This window comes from Aphanomyces astaci (assembly GCF_000520075.1).
Source record: "Aphanomyces astaci strain APO3 unplaced genomic scaffold supercont1.7, whole genome shotgun sequence".
NCBI classification, from domain to species: Eukaryota; Oomycota; class Saprolegniomycetes; order Saprolegniales; family Verrucalvaceae; genus Aphanomyces; species Aphanomyces astaci.
Window position 1 is genome coordinate 325,533 of NW_009798270.1, and position 16,389 is coordinate 341,921.

Sequence of the window (16,389 nt, forward strand, 5' to 3'; positions counted from 1 at the left end):
TAGGTGGTAACCATGCATGCCTTTGCACACCTTTCGGCTTATCTGTTATCGTCGCCCTCCATCGAATTCCAAGCCCCAGTATCGCCACTGTATGCGGAATCACATTCCAGCAGGGCGATGCAAGGGGGTGACCCTTGGGGCATGGTACAGACTGACAAATTCTCGGAGCTCGTTCGCTTTGGTTGAACGGTGGCATTAGGTTTTCCGGAAGTCGATGTAAGCCACCGTATCCAGATCGTGCTTGGACTGCTGCGCCGACGGGATGTGCACTTGGCACTTGGAGAACGTGGGTCGAGAACATCCGTGGCATCGTGGCCGACCTGGCTTTAAAGGGGCGATGCAAGTACACCAATTGGTGCATGGTACTCCAGCTTCGAGTCTAACAATACGGACAAATAGTCACCTTGTTGTTCATTGAGGGTTGAAAGGGACGTACGTTGAACATCTCGTGGAGGGCATGTGGTGGACGTGGTCGAGGATGTACCGTTGGCGGCTGTTTTTGTGAACCCACTGCACCGTTGCGTCCGCATGAAACTGAGGAATGTGCTTGTTGAAATGTACGCAGCGGGGTAGCTGCGCTTGGGGTTACCGCTGTAATAATGCACATATTCAACCGAGTTGTTTGTCGTGTATTGCGTAAACACAAACCACTCTTGGAACTGCATGCGCACCACCTCAGGCACCGCGGGCATGCAGGGGAACGTGTCCGCTTGACGGGCGAGGAAGAGGACCGCTTGTCCGAGTTTGTTTCTCGTGGTGACCGAATACATCACCACCACCCCTTCCCCGGATGAGAATACGCATTGGGGACCCAACAGCCAATCAACTGTACCAACCTCAAAGTACGTGGCATCGCGAGGTTGGAACAGCTCACGCTCGTCCAACTTGAACTTGACGTACTTGACCCCGGTCACGTCAATACATACCCACTCAAGCAGTCGATATGTATGAATGAAATGAAAGTCACCACTGTGAAGTTCGCAGAGTACCCCAAAGTTCAAGTTTGCAACTTGCTCACGACACCGTACAGTACTATAGGTTGCACCTCGTTTCCTTGTCCACAATTTCCTATGCGCATGCGAAAAACTAGTACTACGTAGTACTACAGTACTATCGTGTACTATTAATACTCGGAGTAGTTCGATCAAACCACAGGTACGACCAGATGTGGATTCCCCAACATTCCATTTTCAAATCAGCCAGATACTTCGCTCATATCTCCTACATTGGTTGACATAACAAGTGCTAGCGCATACCCCTCTTCTTCCGTAATGATTGGGTATCTACAGGAGTTTGGCATGACCCCCGAAATCCCCCGCCCGAAGAGCTGACCTAGATTTGAGCTTTTCCTCTAAAACATACCAAATCCGGTTACTTGCCAGCCGAACAACCACAACCCTTTAGTGTCGTTCGTACAATCGACACTTTTCTGTGAAACACACAAATCATAGAAATTTAGGAATCGAGCGAATAGCGTAGCGAGTGCACATGGTCTATAGTTACTACGTGTATTCGGAAGGGGTATAATCTAGTGAGCACCTCCATGAGATTGAGATTCAAATAACATGACAGATGACCACCAAAACGAATTCTCAATGTCTATCAATGTGCTCATCACAGCAGCGACAAACTACTCGCCAGAAATCACGAGCCTTGCCACGAGGCGTAGGTTAGAGTACAAGTAAGCCCTGGAAACTGGGTTTAACATCGCTTGAAGGATCCTTGTTCTGCAGCGTGCAGAGCAATTGGATCGCGCGTCGTTTTGACCCATTGCAAACGCACACACTCTGTGTGTGTGTCGTGTCAAAGATTCCGATACCTTACGCTATTAGTGGTGGTACTGATTACTTTAGTGAATGACAGTCAGTAGGCGCCTCGTGATGTGCTTAACCTCACTAATGTCAATGTTATATTTGCTACCTTGACGAAGGTCCCGTGGCCGAAAGCCGAGAAGAAGCAGGGGACAATATACTAGGCTGCATGCCAGACTAATCGACCCTCGAAACAGCATTGGTGTCGATCTACAACCTTCACATTCTGCACATCGCTGACACAATCACGTAACCCCAAGGTCACGCAGCTCTTGGAAGCCTTAAATATTTCCCGCTTGATGTGTGTGAGTGTAGTGGGGGAACTTGGAGAGAACTTCCAAAGGTTGAACATACGACGACAAGATTTAGCACGTACTCCGTATTACGTAGTACTACCGGTAGTACGCAACCTGATTCTATTTTAATGGAATAGCACTATGGGACACAGCTCCAAGCAACTTATACTAGTACTAGTACTAGATAAGTGTAGTACTAGTATTTGTTTCTGTGGAAAGTCATCATGTCATATGGTTCATACCGATAACGGCAACGTCACACATAATCGATGATTAACGTTAACGTTAGCGCTATGTTCTGTTGGCTAATGTTAACTTTTGGATTGGCATTGCTACTGACGACTGAGTGCCTACACGTGTCCAAGAACAATGAGGGGCAAACCAAGTAAAGGAAGCAACAGCACTGTTGAAATCCCCAAAGAAAACAGTCAGTGACCTCTGAATTTCTATTCAAAGTGCCTACTACAAAACGGAAGGTTACAGTAAGGAAATTCTCTACCTTAATGGACTTTTTTAGAACTCGAAAATGATGAAGCAGGACGGAGAAGCAGGAATGATAGCATCATATCACTTTTAATTTGGTGGACGTATGCGCCAAGGAGCTTCGGATGGGTACTTAGTGCATGGGGTACGTGGCTTGCTGCATGTCTTGATGAGAAGCCGATATGAGTGGGGGCAGCGCGACTCCAATGAAACACTGAAGTAGCCAGCTCTCGAAAAACGAAACCATGTTGGCACACGAATGAAAAGAACATACGAAGAAGTAGGCTTAGAACAGACTTGGGTTGACCTATGACGCAACATCGTTCGGGTTTCACAACCCAAGAAATCAGAGGTAGTACGCAACCCCTCCCCGGAATGGCTCTCACCTAAGGCCACGACAAGGTTATGGCCCTAGACCACCTTGTCACATTTTCAGAGTATGCCAATCAAGATGCATCGAGCCAAAATTGAACCAATTAAAGAGAGAAATCAGTTATACAGATCCCATACTTTGTCCTATATGATATTCGGCGCAAGCGTATCCGGATGACCGATTCCCGGATATTTCGTTTATCCGAACAAGTATGCCAAGAATTCGGACCGGACTGCTGTGTTGCAGCCAACACTGGGCAATGACCAATCAACCCTCCTGCATGGTGCATTTGCTGCTGAGGCTGCCAACTTCGGCGTGGCAAGAAGCATCGTCATGAAGCACCGTGCGCCTTATTTGGAAACGTGCCGCCGTCAATTTCAACGACAAGCTCGACCCATGTTCCGACGTGTCGCCACGCATCAAGGTCCATTGAGTTTCATACGCAGCTGAAGGATCTTGATGTGCAAGACGTTATCGACGATGATGCCACTTACATTTTGCAAATCCTGGGGCGCAATAATATTTAAAATAATATCACTTGATTTGTATATAATAAATTTAATTGACGCAATGGATACACAGTGGTACACTTGTAGCAATCGTTGTGGAACTTCAAGATTCGCCATTGTAGCGAACATTTCAGGACAGAGGTAACGTTAGTATATGTAATAGCCCGTACCATTACTTTACCGGTGGCCACCACGTTGCCATGACTACCGTACGGGTACAAAGTACTGTAATATAAGCCTCCGACGTCCGTATACTATGATTGGTGCATACTCAAAGACGATCTATGATTGGTGCATTTTCATACGACATAAACTGACGCAGTGCGTAATAAATTGGCACTTTTCGTTAGATCTATTAATTACAGTTCATATCGATCCTGCTCGCCGTCGAAACCGCAAAAGTCGACTGGATGTCCTAGCCAGGCCGAAGACCCATCAAACACACATGCGTCCAATGGCTGGCTGACACAACCAACGACCTCCATCAAGCATTTGTCTGCTTCAAGAACGTCAGTACAGTGAACTTTTATGGCCGACTCTTCATAGCACATGGCCATCTTGTCGTCGACTGCTTGCTCTTCATGGAGGGGGGAAGATAATCTGAGTGCATTCAAGCTGATCAATGGCATTTCCAGGTCTTCAAGCAAGCTATCGATGACGCCGCACAGGGTTGGCTGCATGTATTTGCGGTGCCGTCGTGACCGCACTCGACAACGTACTGCATTCCAATCCAATGAAGTCGATCGACTTTGCAGGTCATTTTCGACTGCCAAGCGAGCGGCCTCGAGCGCTTGCAGACACGCACGACGCTCAAACGAGGACATTGCGTCTAGGCTAGGTTGGTTGCGCTTGTATGGTACAATTCCAAGCCTGGCGGATTTCGTCAAACGTTTGCTGATGCGCATGGGGTCGCACTTGATTATGCTCGCCAGCCACTTGCGAATGCTATGGCCTGGTTCGACACATTCCAACAGCCCGGCCTTGAAGAACTTGGACAAGAGCGCGACGTACGCGACTTCGGCCTCGGTCCACGTCCCCTGTCGAAGCGGTCCTTGCAGGGGCTCCACCACCAGCGACACGAGAGATGGTTGATGAACGGCGTGCATGTGAGCTCGACAAAGGAAAATGGAAAATGACTTGTCATGGGTTCGACGATACCAAACCCCGAAACTGGATTGGAGCATTGTCAGACCTAAGCGGGTGACACACCACTACGTACAAACAGTGTTTTGAAGTACTACGCTGTAACTGCAAATACAGTTTGGTGGTGTGTCTGGTTAAAAATGTGGCAAGTTGGATACTACTGTAGTAGTGGTGAATTGTTTGCCATTTACAGTAAGTACTACAGTATTATACTTCAAAGTAATAATACATGTAAGTTAGTACAGGACAGTCGATACCCCAAAACCTGGGTAGTGGACTTCGGAATGCACGTAATATGAACTGTAGAAACTTATAGCCTTGCTAAATTGGATGCTCTTCTTTTCCCTGTCATTATACAATTGCAACGTCACTACCTCTTTAAATGAATCCGGATAAAATCGGTACCGGTACTATCATTAACCCTTGCCTCAATAATAGACAAATGGCAATAAATATACCATGCACACGACATTATTAATGAAAGAAGTGAGCGTGCTTCTGTGTGAGTGAATGAATACACACGTCCCCTTGTACTAGTGAATATTCGCATCATACCACTATCAGGATCCGTCAATTGCTATCTTACAGTCGTTGCAGTGATGACGAGTTGGGTGGCGAAGTGAGAAGCTTCTTTGACCTTCAAAGAAACCATGAAGCATACAATCTCTGGCCTTACGATGCCTTCTACGGTACCCTCATTTTTCTAATTGCTTGTTAATTGGACTTGATCTTTAGCAATAAATGTGTACAATGTATGTCATCAAGCTCACACTCCATCTAATTGTTGGGTTGCGATGGGATTCAACTTTACAGCTTTACTCACTACTGTAGTGGTTGTAAGTATCCACTACGAATGCTGTGGTCGTTGGCGATGAGCCGAATTTTGTTGATTGAAATGCGTAATGACTCGGCGTTGCATTACGATCCCAATCCCCTTTTAGAGCTCATCGTTACCCTGTCTTTGCCAGGTCGTGCCGTGAGTTTGTACACTGTGACGCCGTACTGTCCTTACACAGGGTTATCAACAGGGGGATCTAAGGTTACAAGGCTACACTGCTTCCCTTGTTTACAACAATTCTGGCCACAAAAACGCCCCACTGTTGCAGCGAGAGAGTTGGCTTGCAACGGCCACACAAGTGTACGCATCCACTACAATGTGGTCGCCCCTACAGCCCTTCCTCGAGATAATACCGAGTGAGGCTGACGCCGTACATCTATATATATAAATGAAGACATCAGCCAACTTGGATCGCGTTCACACTAACAACTTCGCATGATATCATTGACGGGTGCGGTAGTTGCTTATGAAGGTCCAGCCAGGGTGATAACGTTACATCGGTCAACAGAAATAGCCTGTGCAATCTCGCGTGTTAACAGTAACCTTAGATTCAAGGCAAATCCAAACTTCTGTGGTACATTATAACCAACAAAATCGCTAGCGTAACGTGTTTAAGCAAAATCCGAAGCCTTCGCATAGGTAATGGTGTGGTCGTTGTGGGTTGGACTGATACGATTGCGCAAGGCACGGGATAGTCTCAATCAACCTACCCATTAAACTACATATGTGTTCCAACAAGGGGGGGCAAGGACCTCTGTTCAACCTACTCCTACTGCATACTGGTATTACATGTAGATTACTACTGACGTTACCAGTACTGTAGAAGGCAATTTCGGTCCATGAAATGCAATCACGGTATGTACCGTATTTCTCGAAGATATCACGTACTACTATTAATACTCCTACTTTTGAAGTAGTACATACATACACTACCAATACAGAAGTGCACTCTGACCACCGATCATTTCTAGTTCTGGGTCATGTTGTGGGGGGGGTGCTCGTCCTCTAGTGATATCTTATACTTCGTACTTGTATGGATTACGTTTTGAGAGTTGTCACGAAGAAGGGAGTTGGAACCTCGTAGAGACACTACCAACCTGCCTATATACTGTTATGTAGACGAATATGTTTATTGTTTTAAGGTTCACATCAACTTTGGGACAAAATTGTTGATGACCACTTGCAGGAGGACACTGTATTTTGCATTGTTTTGAGTTCCCAGATGACGAATATGACTTCGTGTGACGATGCCATGCTGCAATCCACTGGCGACGGGTTGTTGCATATGCACTCAACAAGTAACCTCTTGGGCCATAGCATGCCATGACGTACATGCAACCAGAGCTCGTGCTAAGGCACTTTACATGTATGCCATCATACTTGACTAAAATGAACTTTCAGTTAATTAGCCTCGGTATGTGGCGGCATCAGATTCTTAAAGTTATTACTACTAACTACCTACTACTCGGAGTACTGTACAGGGCCACTTATTCCGTCGTTACCTATCTGTACTACTACTGTACTACCCTAGTACTACGTAGTACATGATGATGTGTTCTCAGATTGAATGGCTACTTTGGCAGGCTCAAAATACACCAGTACACCACTGTACAGTATCAACCACTGCAAGTTCAAAGACAACTCTCTTTTGGACCGCGGCTTGTGTAGACACTCTCGACCACCTCTTATCTGTGCATTGTTCATTTTGCCTTCCACCACTAACACGAGATGACTGCATTACCCACTCAAGCGACAGTAGCCATCGTGTCCTTCGAGACCGTCCGATTCGATTTGGAGTACCCAGATGACCTTTCGTTGTTGGAGGACTCGTGTGACTACGTCGACCCTTCTGTGTGCATCGAGATGGGTTTATGGGCTGTAGACCAGGGTTGCGGCAACGACGCCATGATTTGTGCAGACACCGCCACGACAATCCTCAACTCTACCCTATGGAGCCATTCCGATGTGCCCCCCGCCTTCTCCCGTAACGAGCTGGACTGTGACGACTTGATCGACTCCGCTTTCGACTTGGCGGATATTTCGTGCTCGTTGCCCGACATTGTCAATACAGTACATACAGCGAAGTGGGATGCAACCAACACATCTCATTCGTCTGGGGGTATCGCAAGTGGCACGGTGGAAGGAAGTTGTGCACAGAATCTGGCTGCGTCAACATTTCACAGGGCTGTGGTCGCTGCAGACACGCCGGTGGCGAGCGACGTATCGCCTATGGTTTGGACCAAAGGTGCCCAAGTCAGCAAGCTGTGCAAAGCTCATGGAGGACGATGCATGTGTAAAGTGGGTGGATGCAAGAAAACGTCCCAAGGCCTTAACCACGGCGGGATCCCATATCTCCGAAAGTCAAAGAATAAACGTTCATAATCCATATTGTCATACTACGTAGTACTAGTATATACTAGCACTTACTTGGATGTCTTGAGTTATGCTGCCCCATCTGTGTACCTTGAAAGGGGCATCGTGGACGTCCACTTCTACGATGGTCGAGTGTGAAAGGAGCTCCGGCTGTGACCTCATCTAGGAGGCCCATGACACCTGTGTGGTCTTAGTGGTCAAACGACCACTACTTGTACTCGTCGACAGTCGCGAACGCGATAGTTGCTATCATTTCGCTTGGCCGGGACTACTGCCGCGCCAGTTTACGTCGAGAATATACCACTTGTGTGCGATTTCAGTCAACAACACAGGACCAATCATGACTAAGTTATTATTCTCACAAAATTCCTTAGATGTGCTAACAGTAAGAATAGAAAAGAGTGGGTTTCGTCAGAAATCACGTTTTTACTTTCTCCCACAAGACTCTTAGATGGGCTAATCATTAGAGTGTTTTTGTCAGTGGTCATCATGACTCATGTTTTAACTAGACGATCAGGGAGACTCCAAGGTGTTCTACGAATACATTTGGAGTGGGTTTCGTCAGAAATCAAAGAAAACGATATGTCCGATCACACCCTGAGGCGAGCGAGTTTCTCGGAACTTCTAAGCTGACATCGACGCGTACGATGTGGGCAATGCGACGCAGTAGCGTAGAGGCGTGTTCGAAGACGTCGGGGCGCACCACGCAAGGTCTCTAGTAACGTTGGTTTGAGGGGAGCTAGCTTTCACATGGGACGGTTGTTTGGCATAACGCCTACGACAAACAAGGAGCCCACGCGCGACGCAACAACACTATCGACTCGATGCCAGCCACGTGATTATTCCCTTGGTGAACCACGTGACCCCTTCGTTGCTGCGGCCGCGATTTCCACTCCGCTGGGCAGGGTGCCCGTCAACGCCACTCCCGTGAAAAACCCCTAGCACGACAACACAGGACGGCGGTTGCGTTGGCCGAGTGTGCCCATGCAATCCATTCACGAGCGCCCCACGTCAGGGCCGCAAGCGGCGACCACTTGGTGCAACATTGCCAGCCAGCAGGAGCGACAGATGCAGCTCTGTCTCGACTTCGACGAGAAACAGCAGCTACGACATAACAATTGTTATCAGGGCTCAAAACCAACCCATCCATCGTGACGTATGGAGGGAGGAGGGTCCGTACGACTAAATATCAGTCCTTATAAGGCGATTCTATGAGGAGTTAGGCACCGCACTTAGACTTCGTGCATAAGTCAATCTCACATGGCTACTCCATAGCCGGGTGGCGTGCTGTCCAAACTGGCAAATTCGGTCGCTTCCTGGGAAAAGCTACCACCAAGTATATCGGTGGACTTCACGACAAACCTACTTCGCACCATCACTTATACCAGTTGCTGCCACGTGGCACTCAAAATACTGTGCCTACCTATATATCATGCATAACGTTATATACGCATCATAGAATATTCTTCATCACGATAGAGACCTACACGGCATTGGCATATAAACTTATAGATATGGACGGCCCCTTCGCGTGGCCTTGACCACATGGTTCATAAACGTGTACAGTCAGGCAATTGCTTTCGACTGCACGAAGGTTGGTTCAATGTCGACCTCATGCGCAAAAGATGTTATCCATGAACTTGGCCATGATTCGGTTATCCGCATTTCTCTGAAGTAACGTTAAACTACGCCATTCAAATCGAAACATGAATCGCTACTAACGTTAGATAGATTAATTACAGTACATAGTGATCCTGCTCGCTGTCGACACTGCCCAAGCCGACTGGATCTCCTAGCCTTGCCGAAGACCCATCGAACACACATGCGTCCAATGGCTGGCTGACACAACCAACGACCTCCATCAAGCATTTGTCTCCTTCAAGAACGTCAGAACAGTGAACTTTTATGGCCGGCTCTTCATAGCACATGGCCATCTTGTCGTCGACTTCTTGCTCTTCATGGAGGGGGGAAGATAATCTGAGTGCATTCAAGCTGATCAATGGCATTTCCAGGTCTTCAAGCAAGCTATCGATGACGCCGCACAGGGTTGGTTGCATGTATTTGCGGTGCCGTCGTGACCGCACTCGACAACGTACTGCATTCCAATCCAATGAAGTCGATCGACTTTGCAGGTCATTTTCGACTGCCAAGCGAGAACTTGGACAAGAGCGCGACGTACGCGACTTCGGCCTCGGTCCACGTCCCCTGTCGAAGCGGACCTTGCAGGGGCTCCATCACCAGCGACACGAGCGATGGTTGATGAACGGCGTGCATGTGAGCTCGATAATGAAAAATGGAAAATGACTGCACGGATTCGACGGCCCCAAGCCTCGATAGGAGAATTGGCATATCTGGGCGAGAGACGACAGCACTACTAAGTACCATAGTACTGTACTTCGACGTAATACAGAGTTATGGTCACGTTATGTCTTACTACATTAATATAACCGTTATGGTGAAAATTATTCACTTGATACAATCACACCCTGAATGTAAACTGTAAAACACCAATATTCTTGCTAAAATTAATGCTTACAGTTAATAACACTGTAAACATGCACAATTTAAAAAGGGTAGCAAGACTACCTCTATAAATGAATCCGACAATGAAGACCACGGTACCGAGACATCTGCTTAAGCAATCCAATGGCACCTTACGTACGGCGTAAATCTACGAAATGACCGTGCCTCCATGTGAGTGATTAAGCATCATTTTGTACTGGTGATTGTTCCCATCATACCCCCAGATCCGTCAATTGTTCGAGGCATTGCCTGCGATGACGAGTTGACTAGCGAAAGGGGGCTGCTGAAACTTCAAAGAAGCTATGCAACTATTTAGCGCCTGATCTTACTGCATACTACGTATGTTCTTTTTAGGAGAATACAGTGTAAGTCGTGAAGTTCACACATCGCCTACAGTACTTGTTATTGTTGTGTGCGGTGGAATTCACCTTTATCGCTTCGTTCCTACTTACGTTAATAGTGGAAGTACTGTAAGGGTCTGCTACAGTACAGACACCAAGGCTGTTGGTGATAACGTTAAGCCAAATCGTTGTCATGAGAAGGGTATTTCTCAGGATCGTCCATCCCTGTCCGATATTTCTCAAGATCGTCCATCGAGAAATATCATTATTCCAAAGGAGGGAAAGTAATTCTATTGGTCAAAAGTAAATCGAGTCAAAGAGTAAAACCACTCGAACTCATTTCACGTTTTGCGGCCGACCACAGACTTTTGGGCAGGCGACAGTTGCGCACAGGCAAGAGGATGAGCCTGGCATACAGGTAGAGTGAATGGCAATCGCTACCTCATGTGTCCGGTGTCGCATCGTCGGACCAGGACGGCTGTGCGCAACTGTCGCCTGCCCAAAAGTCTGTGGTCGGCCGCAAAACGTGAAATGAGTTCGAGTGGTTTTACTCTTTGACTCGATTTACTTTTGACCAATGGAATTGCTTTCCCTCCTTTGGAATAATAATATTTCTCGATGGACAATCTTGAGAAATATCGGACAGGGATGGACTATCCTGAGAAATACCCTCATGAGAATGCGTAATGAATCGGGCGTTGCATTACACATACTCCTATTTCACCTAACGTATGGCCCCTCGCTTTGCAAGTTTATTTTGTGAGTTTGCCCCAAAACATGTTCAAGTGGTTATCCATCGGGCTACTACACTGTACTAGTACAGGTCTACGTACGGGCAACATACAGGTAATTATCCGAAGGCTTATTTCCCTCAGAGAAAAAGTTGTGCAACAACAGTCCCGCTACAGTAACGTTGTTGGAATAGTGCCACACAGTCGTGCCATACCTTTGCGAGCGAGATAACACCGAGTGAGGATGTTTCATACATAAATTTAATAATGTTACCGTGGTTCCGCGTTCACACAAACCATATTTGCATCGTATCAATTGCCTTTGACAGGGGGCGATGCAGTTGGTGAAGGGCCAGCCACAACATCTGACAACGAAATAAGCATGTGCAATCTCACTGTATCAGCCCGATGCAAAGCAAGCCAAAAGTACGTCGTAATCACCGGAGCATTTGTCCAGATAGTGGTATGGTCGTTTTTTTTGATACGACAAACCCTGGAAAAGTTCAATAAATCTGGATACCGTTCAACCAAGACTGAAAACCGTTCAAACTTATAAACTCTAGTTAGATGAGGCCTAAGTTTTGTACTCTGACCAATTCAACTCTTACTAGGGGATTTTTAGCATTATACTTCGAAGTATGTGCACGCGGGGGTAGGACGAAGTCCCGGGGTTGTACAGGGTTACGGGAAGAAATTTTGCTTGAACGGTTTTCAGTCTTGGCTGAACGGTATCCAGATTTCTTGAACGTTTTCCCATAGTTTGTAGTAGTACGTACAGTAAGTAGTATGCCGTAGGTTGAATCCGTAGTTCAAAGGCAATTTCGGTCGATGAAATGCAAAGGCAGGAAGCCCTGTGTTTCTTGAAGCCATCGCGTACACACTTGCAACCAGATCGACAGATTGCCATGGTGCACAACATAGCTTATACTCTGTGTGGGGTGTGACCCGTCGAGGAAATACGTTTGAGAGTTGTCACGAAGGGGGATGTTGAGAACGAAAACTTCGCATCAAAATGGATGGCAACAAGTAGAGACACTACTTGTACATTCAATCTTAGCCGAATATTTGTTCATTTAGTATTAAGGGGTACAACTGTTGGACAATTCAAGTACAGTATTGATGATGACCACACATGCCACGACACTGTCAAGTTCATTTACTACGTAGTAATATGACAATACTACGTAGTAACTATATCTTCGTTTGATATATGCCATACATTACTGCAATCCACTGATGACAAGGTTCTGCACATTATGTACTCACTGTCAACAGAAAGTAACAAGATGGACCATTCCGCAGGCGCTCATACACAGAATAAAAACGAAGTACTTATTGGACATTGGGATCATACTCGCACTGTACCGGTATGCCCAAAGGTACTACGTCTACTGTAGTATGTATGTACTGTAGTACTACAGTAGTAGTACTTATTACTGTACGTTCAGTAGCACTGTTAGACCTTCGACAGGTTCCAGAAATACTGTACCAACACGAACAACTCCCCCAAAACAATAACGTGGCACTTTTCATTTTACCTATTACCGTTCACGAGATGTTTGGGTCTCGAACTACAGCGACAGTGGCCATTGTGTCGCTCGACACCTTCCAACACGAGTCGGAGTACCTCGATAACTTTGTCGGGGGCAACTATTTCGAAGCGCCTGTGACCCTCAGCGTGGATTCGTTACCGCTGTTGTTGGACCAACGCTACGACCACGGCGTCGTGGTTCGCACAGACACCGTCAGCACCATCCTCGACTCTATACCGTGCGCCTTATGGGGTCATCCCTTTGTATGGACCAATGATGCGCTTGCCTACGATAGTACCGACGCATTGGTTGCTTCTATCGACTTGGCGGACATATCGTGTTTGTTGCCCGAGCTCACGAACACATGCGGCGAAGACGGGTGCCACCAACACATCCAATTTGCCAGGGGGTATTGCAGACTACATGGCGGGAAGAAATTGTGCAGCGAGCTTCGCTGTGCCAAACGTCCCCAGCGGGGCGGTCGCTGCTACAATCACGGTGGCGGAACCCGATGCATCGCCCATGGCTGCACCAAAGGCGCGCAAGCAAGATCCTTGTGCAAAGCTCATGGAGGCAAAATCAAATGCAGCGAATCTGGCTGCCAGAAAACGTCCCAGGGCCACGGGTTGTGTCGAAGCCACGGCGGCGGAAAGCGATGCATATTCCCACACTGTGAGAAAGGCGTCCAGCAAGGCTACTACTGCACCCCCCATATCCCGAAATCACAGAATAAACGTTCATAATCCATATGTTCATTTAACTACACTTGTACCAGCCCACTTGCCTTCAACTTTAGGACTGACATTGGCCACCCGACCGTCATAAAGCTGGGTGACAAGTTTTATTTACCCCTGAACCAAGCCATGACGCCCAAAGTTAAGGGAATCATGTATGTATGAACGTACAAATGAGCCGAGCAACTCAACGCGGCGAAGAACGTGCTTGAACGCGTTTTGCATGCCTCGCCCAATTGTGTATAGCCAGTCTGATGGGGAAATGGCTAGCGCATAGACTCCAGCGTGTAACTACCGCTGTCGCGTCGATCTTCTGACATTGGAATGCGGATTCCAATGTGAATTAACCGGTCTTTACACATTTTCCTAAACCCGCTAGGATATTTCCAACGAGACTCAGTGAATGTGCCAGTGAATAATTGTAACAAAACGACCTCTGGAAATATATCCGGATAATTGGTATAGTTACAGTTACCCTAAGGAGATATTAGTTTACAGAGTAGCTGCTGTCAAACGGCAGTGCTGCTAAATTCCATTCGTATAAATCTAAGAAACACACTCGTGTACTCGGAATGTCTTTGTAGTAAGCTTATTTTGGTCTTATACTTTCGCAACAAACATATACGTACGGTGCATGTCGTCACGATCACACTTCGCTTGGCTGTGTGCGTTGCGGTGGGATTCAGCTTTATTCTACTTCGCTCACTACATACCTAATATACGTATACTACGTAGTACTGCTAACTTACTCCTTCAACTAATGACTGTACAAATACGATGGTCGTTGACGATGAGCCGAATCTTTTTTAATGGATACTCTACTCGGGAACACAATCCGAATTCCCCCATAGAGTTCATTGCGGCCCCATCTCGCCATTTTACATCATGATTTTGCACCCTTTGATATCATACAGTCTGAGGTTATGAGCAGGTACGGGGAAAACATCCGAAGGCATGCTTCCTTGACAACAGTTTTGGCCACAAAAATATAAAAGTATATCCCACTATTGCAACGAGTGACTTGGCCTGCAACGGCCACACAGTTGCATGGTATCCACCGTAATGTGGACTTGTATACAGTGACCACACCTCAAGATAACGCCAAGTGAGGTTGGCGGCATTGACGCCAACTCAACTTCTTTTTCTGAGGCATCAGCCAAGAACGATCGCGTTCAACCAGCAATTTCCCATCAATCGACTGCGTGTGGCAGGTGTGATTGTTGTCCGTCAAGGGCCGGTTAGTTTGCAGTACATCACAACGGAATGTTTAGCTTCTGCAATCTCGCTTTTCAATTGGATAACGTTAGCTTAACTTTCGTTTTAATCTAACAGTTACACAAGGTGAAGCAATCGCGAAGGTGCAGCTGTACATACTTCGAGGTGTACTTCGAAGTATGTAATAATGGTGCGGTCGTTGCGGTTGGACTGATAGATGTGATAGACACTGGATATAGGCAAACACAGGACGTACTGCATTTTCAGAAGCTATTAAGTACTGCAGCACCGGATCGCAGTGCGTTTCCATTCTGGATCATCTATGGGGGTGTTCATTCCCCTAGCAGGAGATGGATTATGTTTTGAGAGTTGCCACGTAAAAGGTATTGACAGTGAATTGGTACATCGTCCTATTAACTGCAAGTTACTACAGTATACTTTTAATAGTATACTCCGGAGTACTAGTATGTAGTATGGAGTATTAGTACTACAGTGTATTACTACGTACAGTACTAGTCCTCCTAGTCCTACGTAGTACTCCGGAGTACAACTGTTTTATGGTTCACATCAACTTTTGCGCAAATTGTTGATGACCACATCTGGGATGCACACATCGTCAAATACTGGTAACAGTACTCCAATTGGCTGACCACAGGATCTTGCACTTTACTGTCCGTACTCCACGCAAAGTAACATCATGTACCATAGCAGAGAATACGCATGTCATGAACTACACGTAATCACTGCATGTGCTAAATCACTTCGTGCGTTCATACTCTAATGATCAGTTGTGGTTCCTTCACTACAGTACACTAGGATATCGTTAAGAGTATGCACTCTCCTTCTCTAGGACGACCAATTCCCTCAGTGAAACAGTAGTACTGTCGTTCCGCAGTCAAATTTTCTTTTTTTAGCCTGCTGGCATACAAAACCCAAGTTCGTGTAGGCACATACTTGAAGTAGTCATATGAAGTGTGAACATAAAACTCATTTCAGCTACGGGTTGAGTGCATCTCAGTGTTTAGCTATAAGTTAGCTAATGCAACTTAACTCCGGGAATGTACACGCAGGGAATCTGGGGGGGTTCCGGGGCTACTGTCTCTTGGTGAAAATGTATACGGAAAAACAGTACTACTGTGGCCGCGGGGAATTAATCCTGCTTTGACAGGCTCAAATTTTACTGTACAGCGACAGCTGTCCTTTTAAATTGCTTATCTGTGCATTGTTCATTTTGCCTTGCACCGCTAGCACCAACGATGACTGCGTTTCCCACTCAAGCGACTGTGGCCATCATGTCGCTCGAGACGTTCCACTTTGCTTCAGACGACATCGGTCGATTCCTTCCACTCTTTGAGGACGCGTGCGACTATTTCGAAGCGCCTGTGAGTTTGGACGTGAATTCGATGCCGCTCATGGATCTACGTTGCGACGACGGCGTCTTCATGCTTTGCGCAGACGCCGTCAGCTCCATCCTCGACTCCGTTCCG

At 46.7% G+C, this 16,389-nt stretch overlaps 4 protein-coding genes across 4 annotated transcripts; 2 read left to right on the forward strand and 2 right to left on the reverse strand.

Moving 5' to 3' along the window:
• Window positions 1-195: 195 nt before the first annotated feature.
• On the reverse strand, window positions 196-4,578 carry H257_04065 (hypothetical protein; the record flags this gene model as incomplete). Its single annotated transcript, XM_009828438.1, has 5 exons — window positions 196-379; window positions 437-493; window positions 562-781; window positions 833-899; window positions 3,997-4,578. The coding sequence occupies 5 exons, from the start codon at window positions 4,576-4,578 to the stop codon at window positions 196-198; spliced, it is 1,110 nt and encodes a 369-aa protein (XP_009826740.1).
• A 2,603-nt stretch (window positions 4,579-7,181) lies between these two features.
• On the forward strand, window positions 7,182-7,964 carry H257_04066 (hypothetical protein; the record flags this gene model as incomplete). Its single annotated transcript, XM_009828439.1, has 2 exons — window positions 7,182-7,813; window positions 7,874-7,964. 2 exons carry the CDS (start codon window positions 7,182-7,184, stop codon window positions 7,962-7,964), a joined length of 723 nt encoding a protein of 240 aa, XP_009826741.1.
• Window positions 7,965-8,837: 873 nt separating this feature from the next.
• Window positions 8,838-10,100, reverse strand: H257_04067 (hypothetical protein; the record flags this gene model as incomplete). The annotated part of the gene is made up of 3 exons (XM_009828440.1): window positions 8,838-8,930; window positions 9,728-9,851; window positions 9,985-10,100. The coding sequence occupies 3 exons, from the start codon at window positions 10,098-10,100 to the stop codon at window positions 8,838-8,840; spliced, it is 333 nt and encodes a 110-aa protein (XP_009826742.1).
• Window positions 10,101-12,976: 2,876 nt separating this feature from the next.
• On the forward strand, window positions 12,977-13,711 carry H257_04068 (hypothetical protein; the record flags this gene model as incomplete). The annotated part of the gene is made up of 1 exon (XM_009828441.1): window positions 12,977-13,711. The coding sequence occupies one exon, from the start codon at window positions 12,977-12,979 to the stop codon at window positions 13,694-13,696; it is 720 nt and encodes a 239-aa protein (XP_009826743.1). The 3' UTR covers window positions 13,697-13,711.
• Window positions 13,712-16,389: the final 2,678 nt, after the last annotated feature.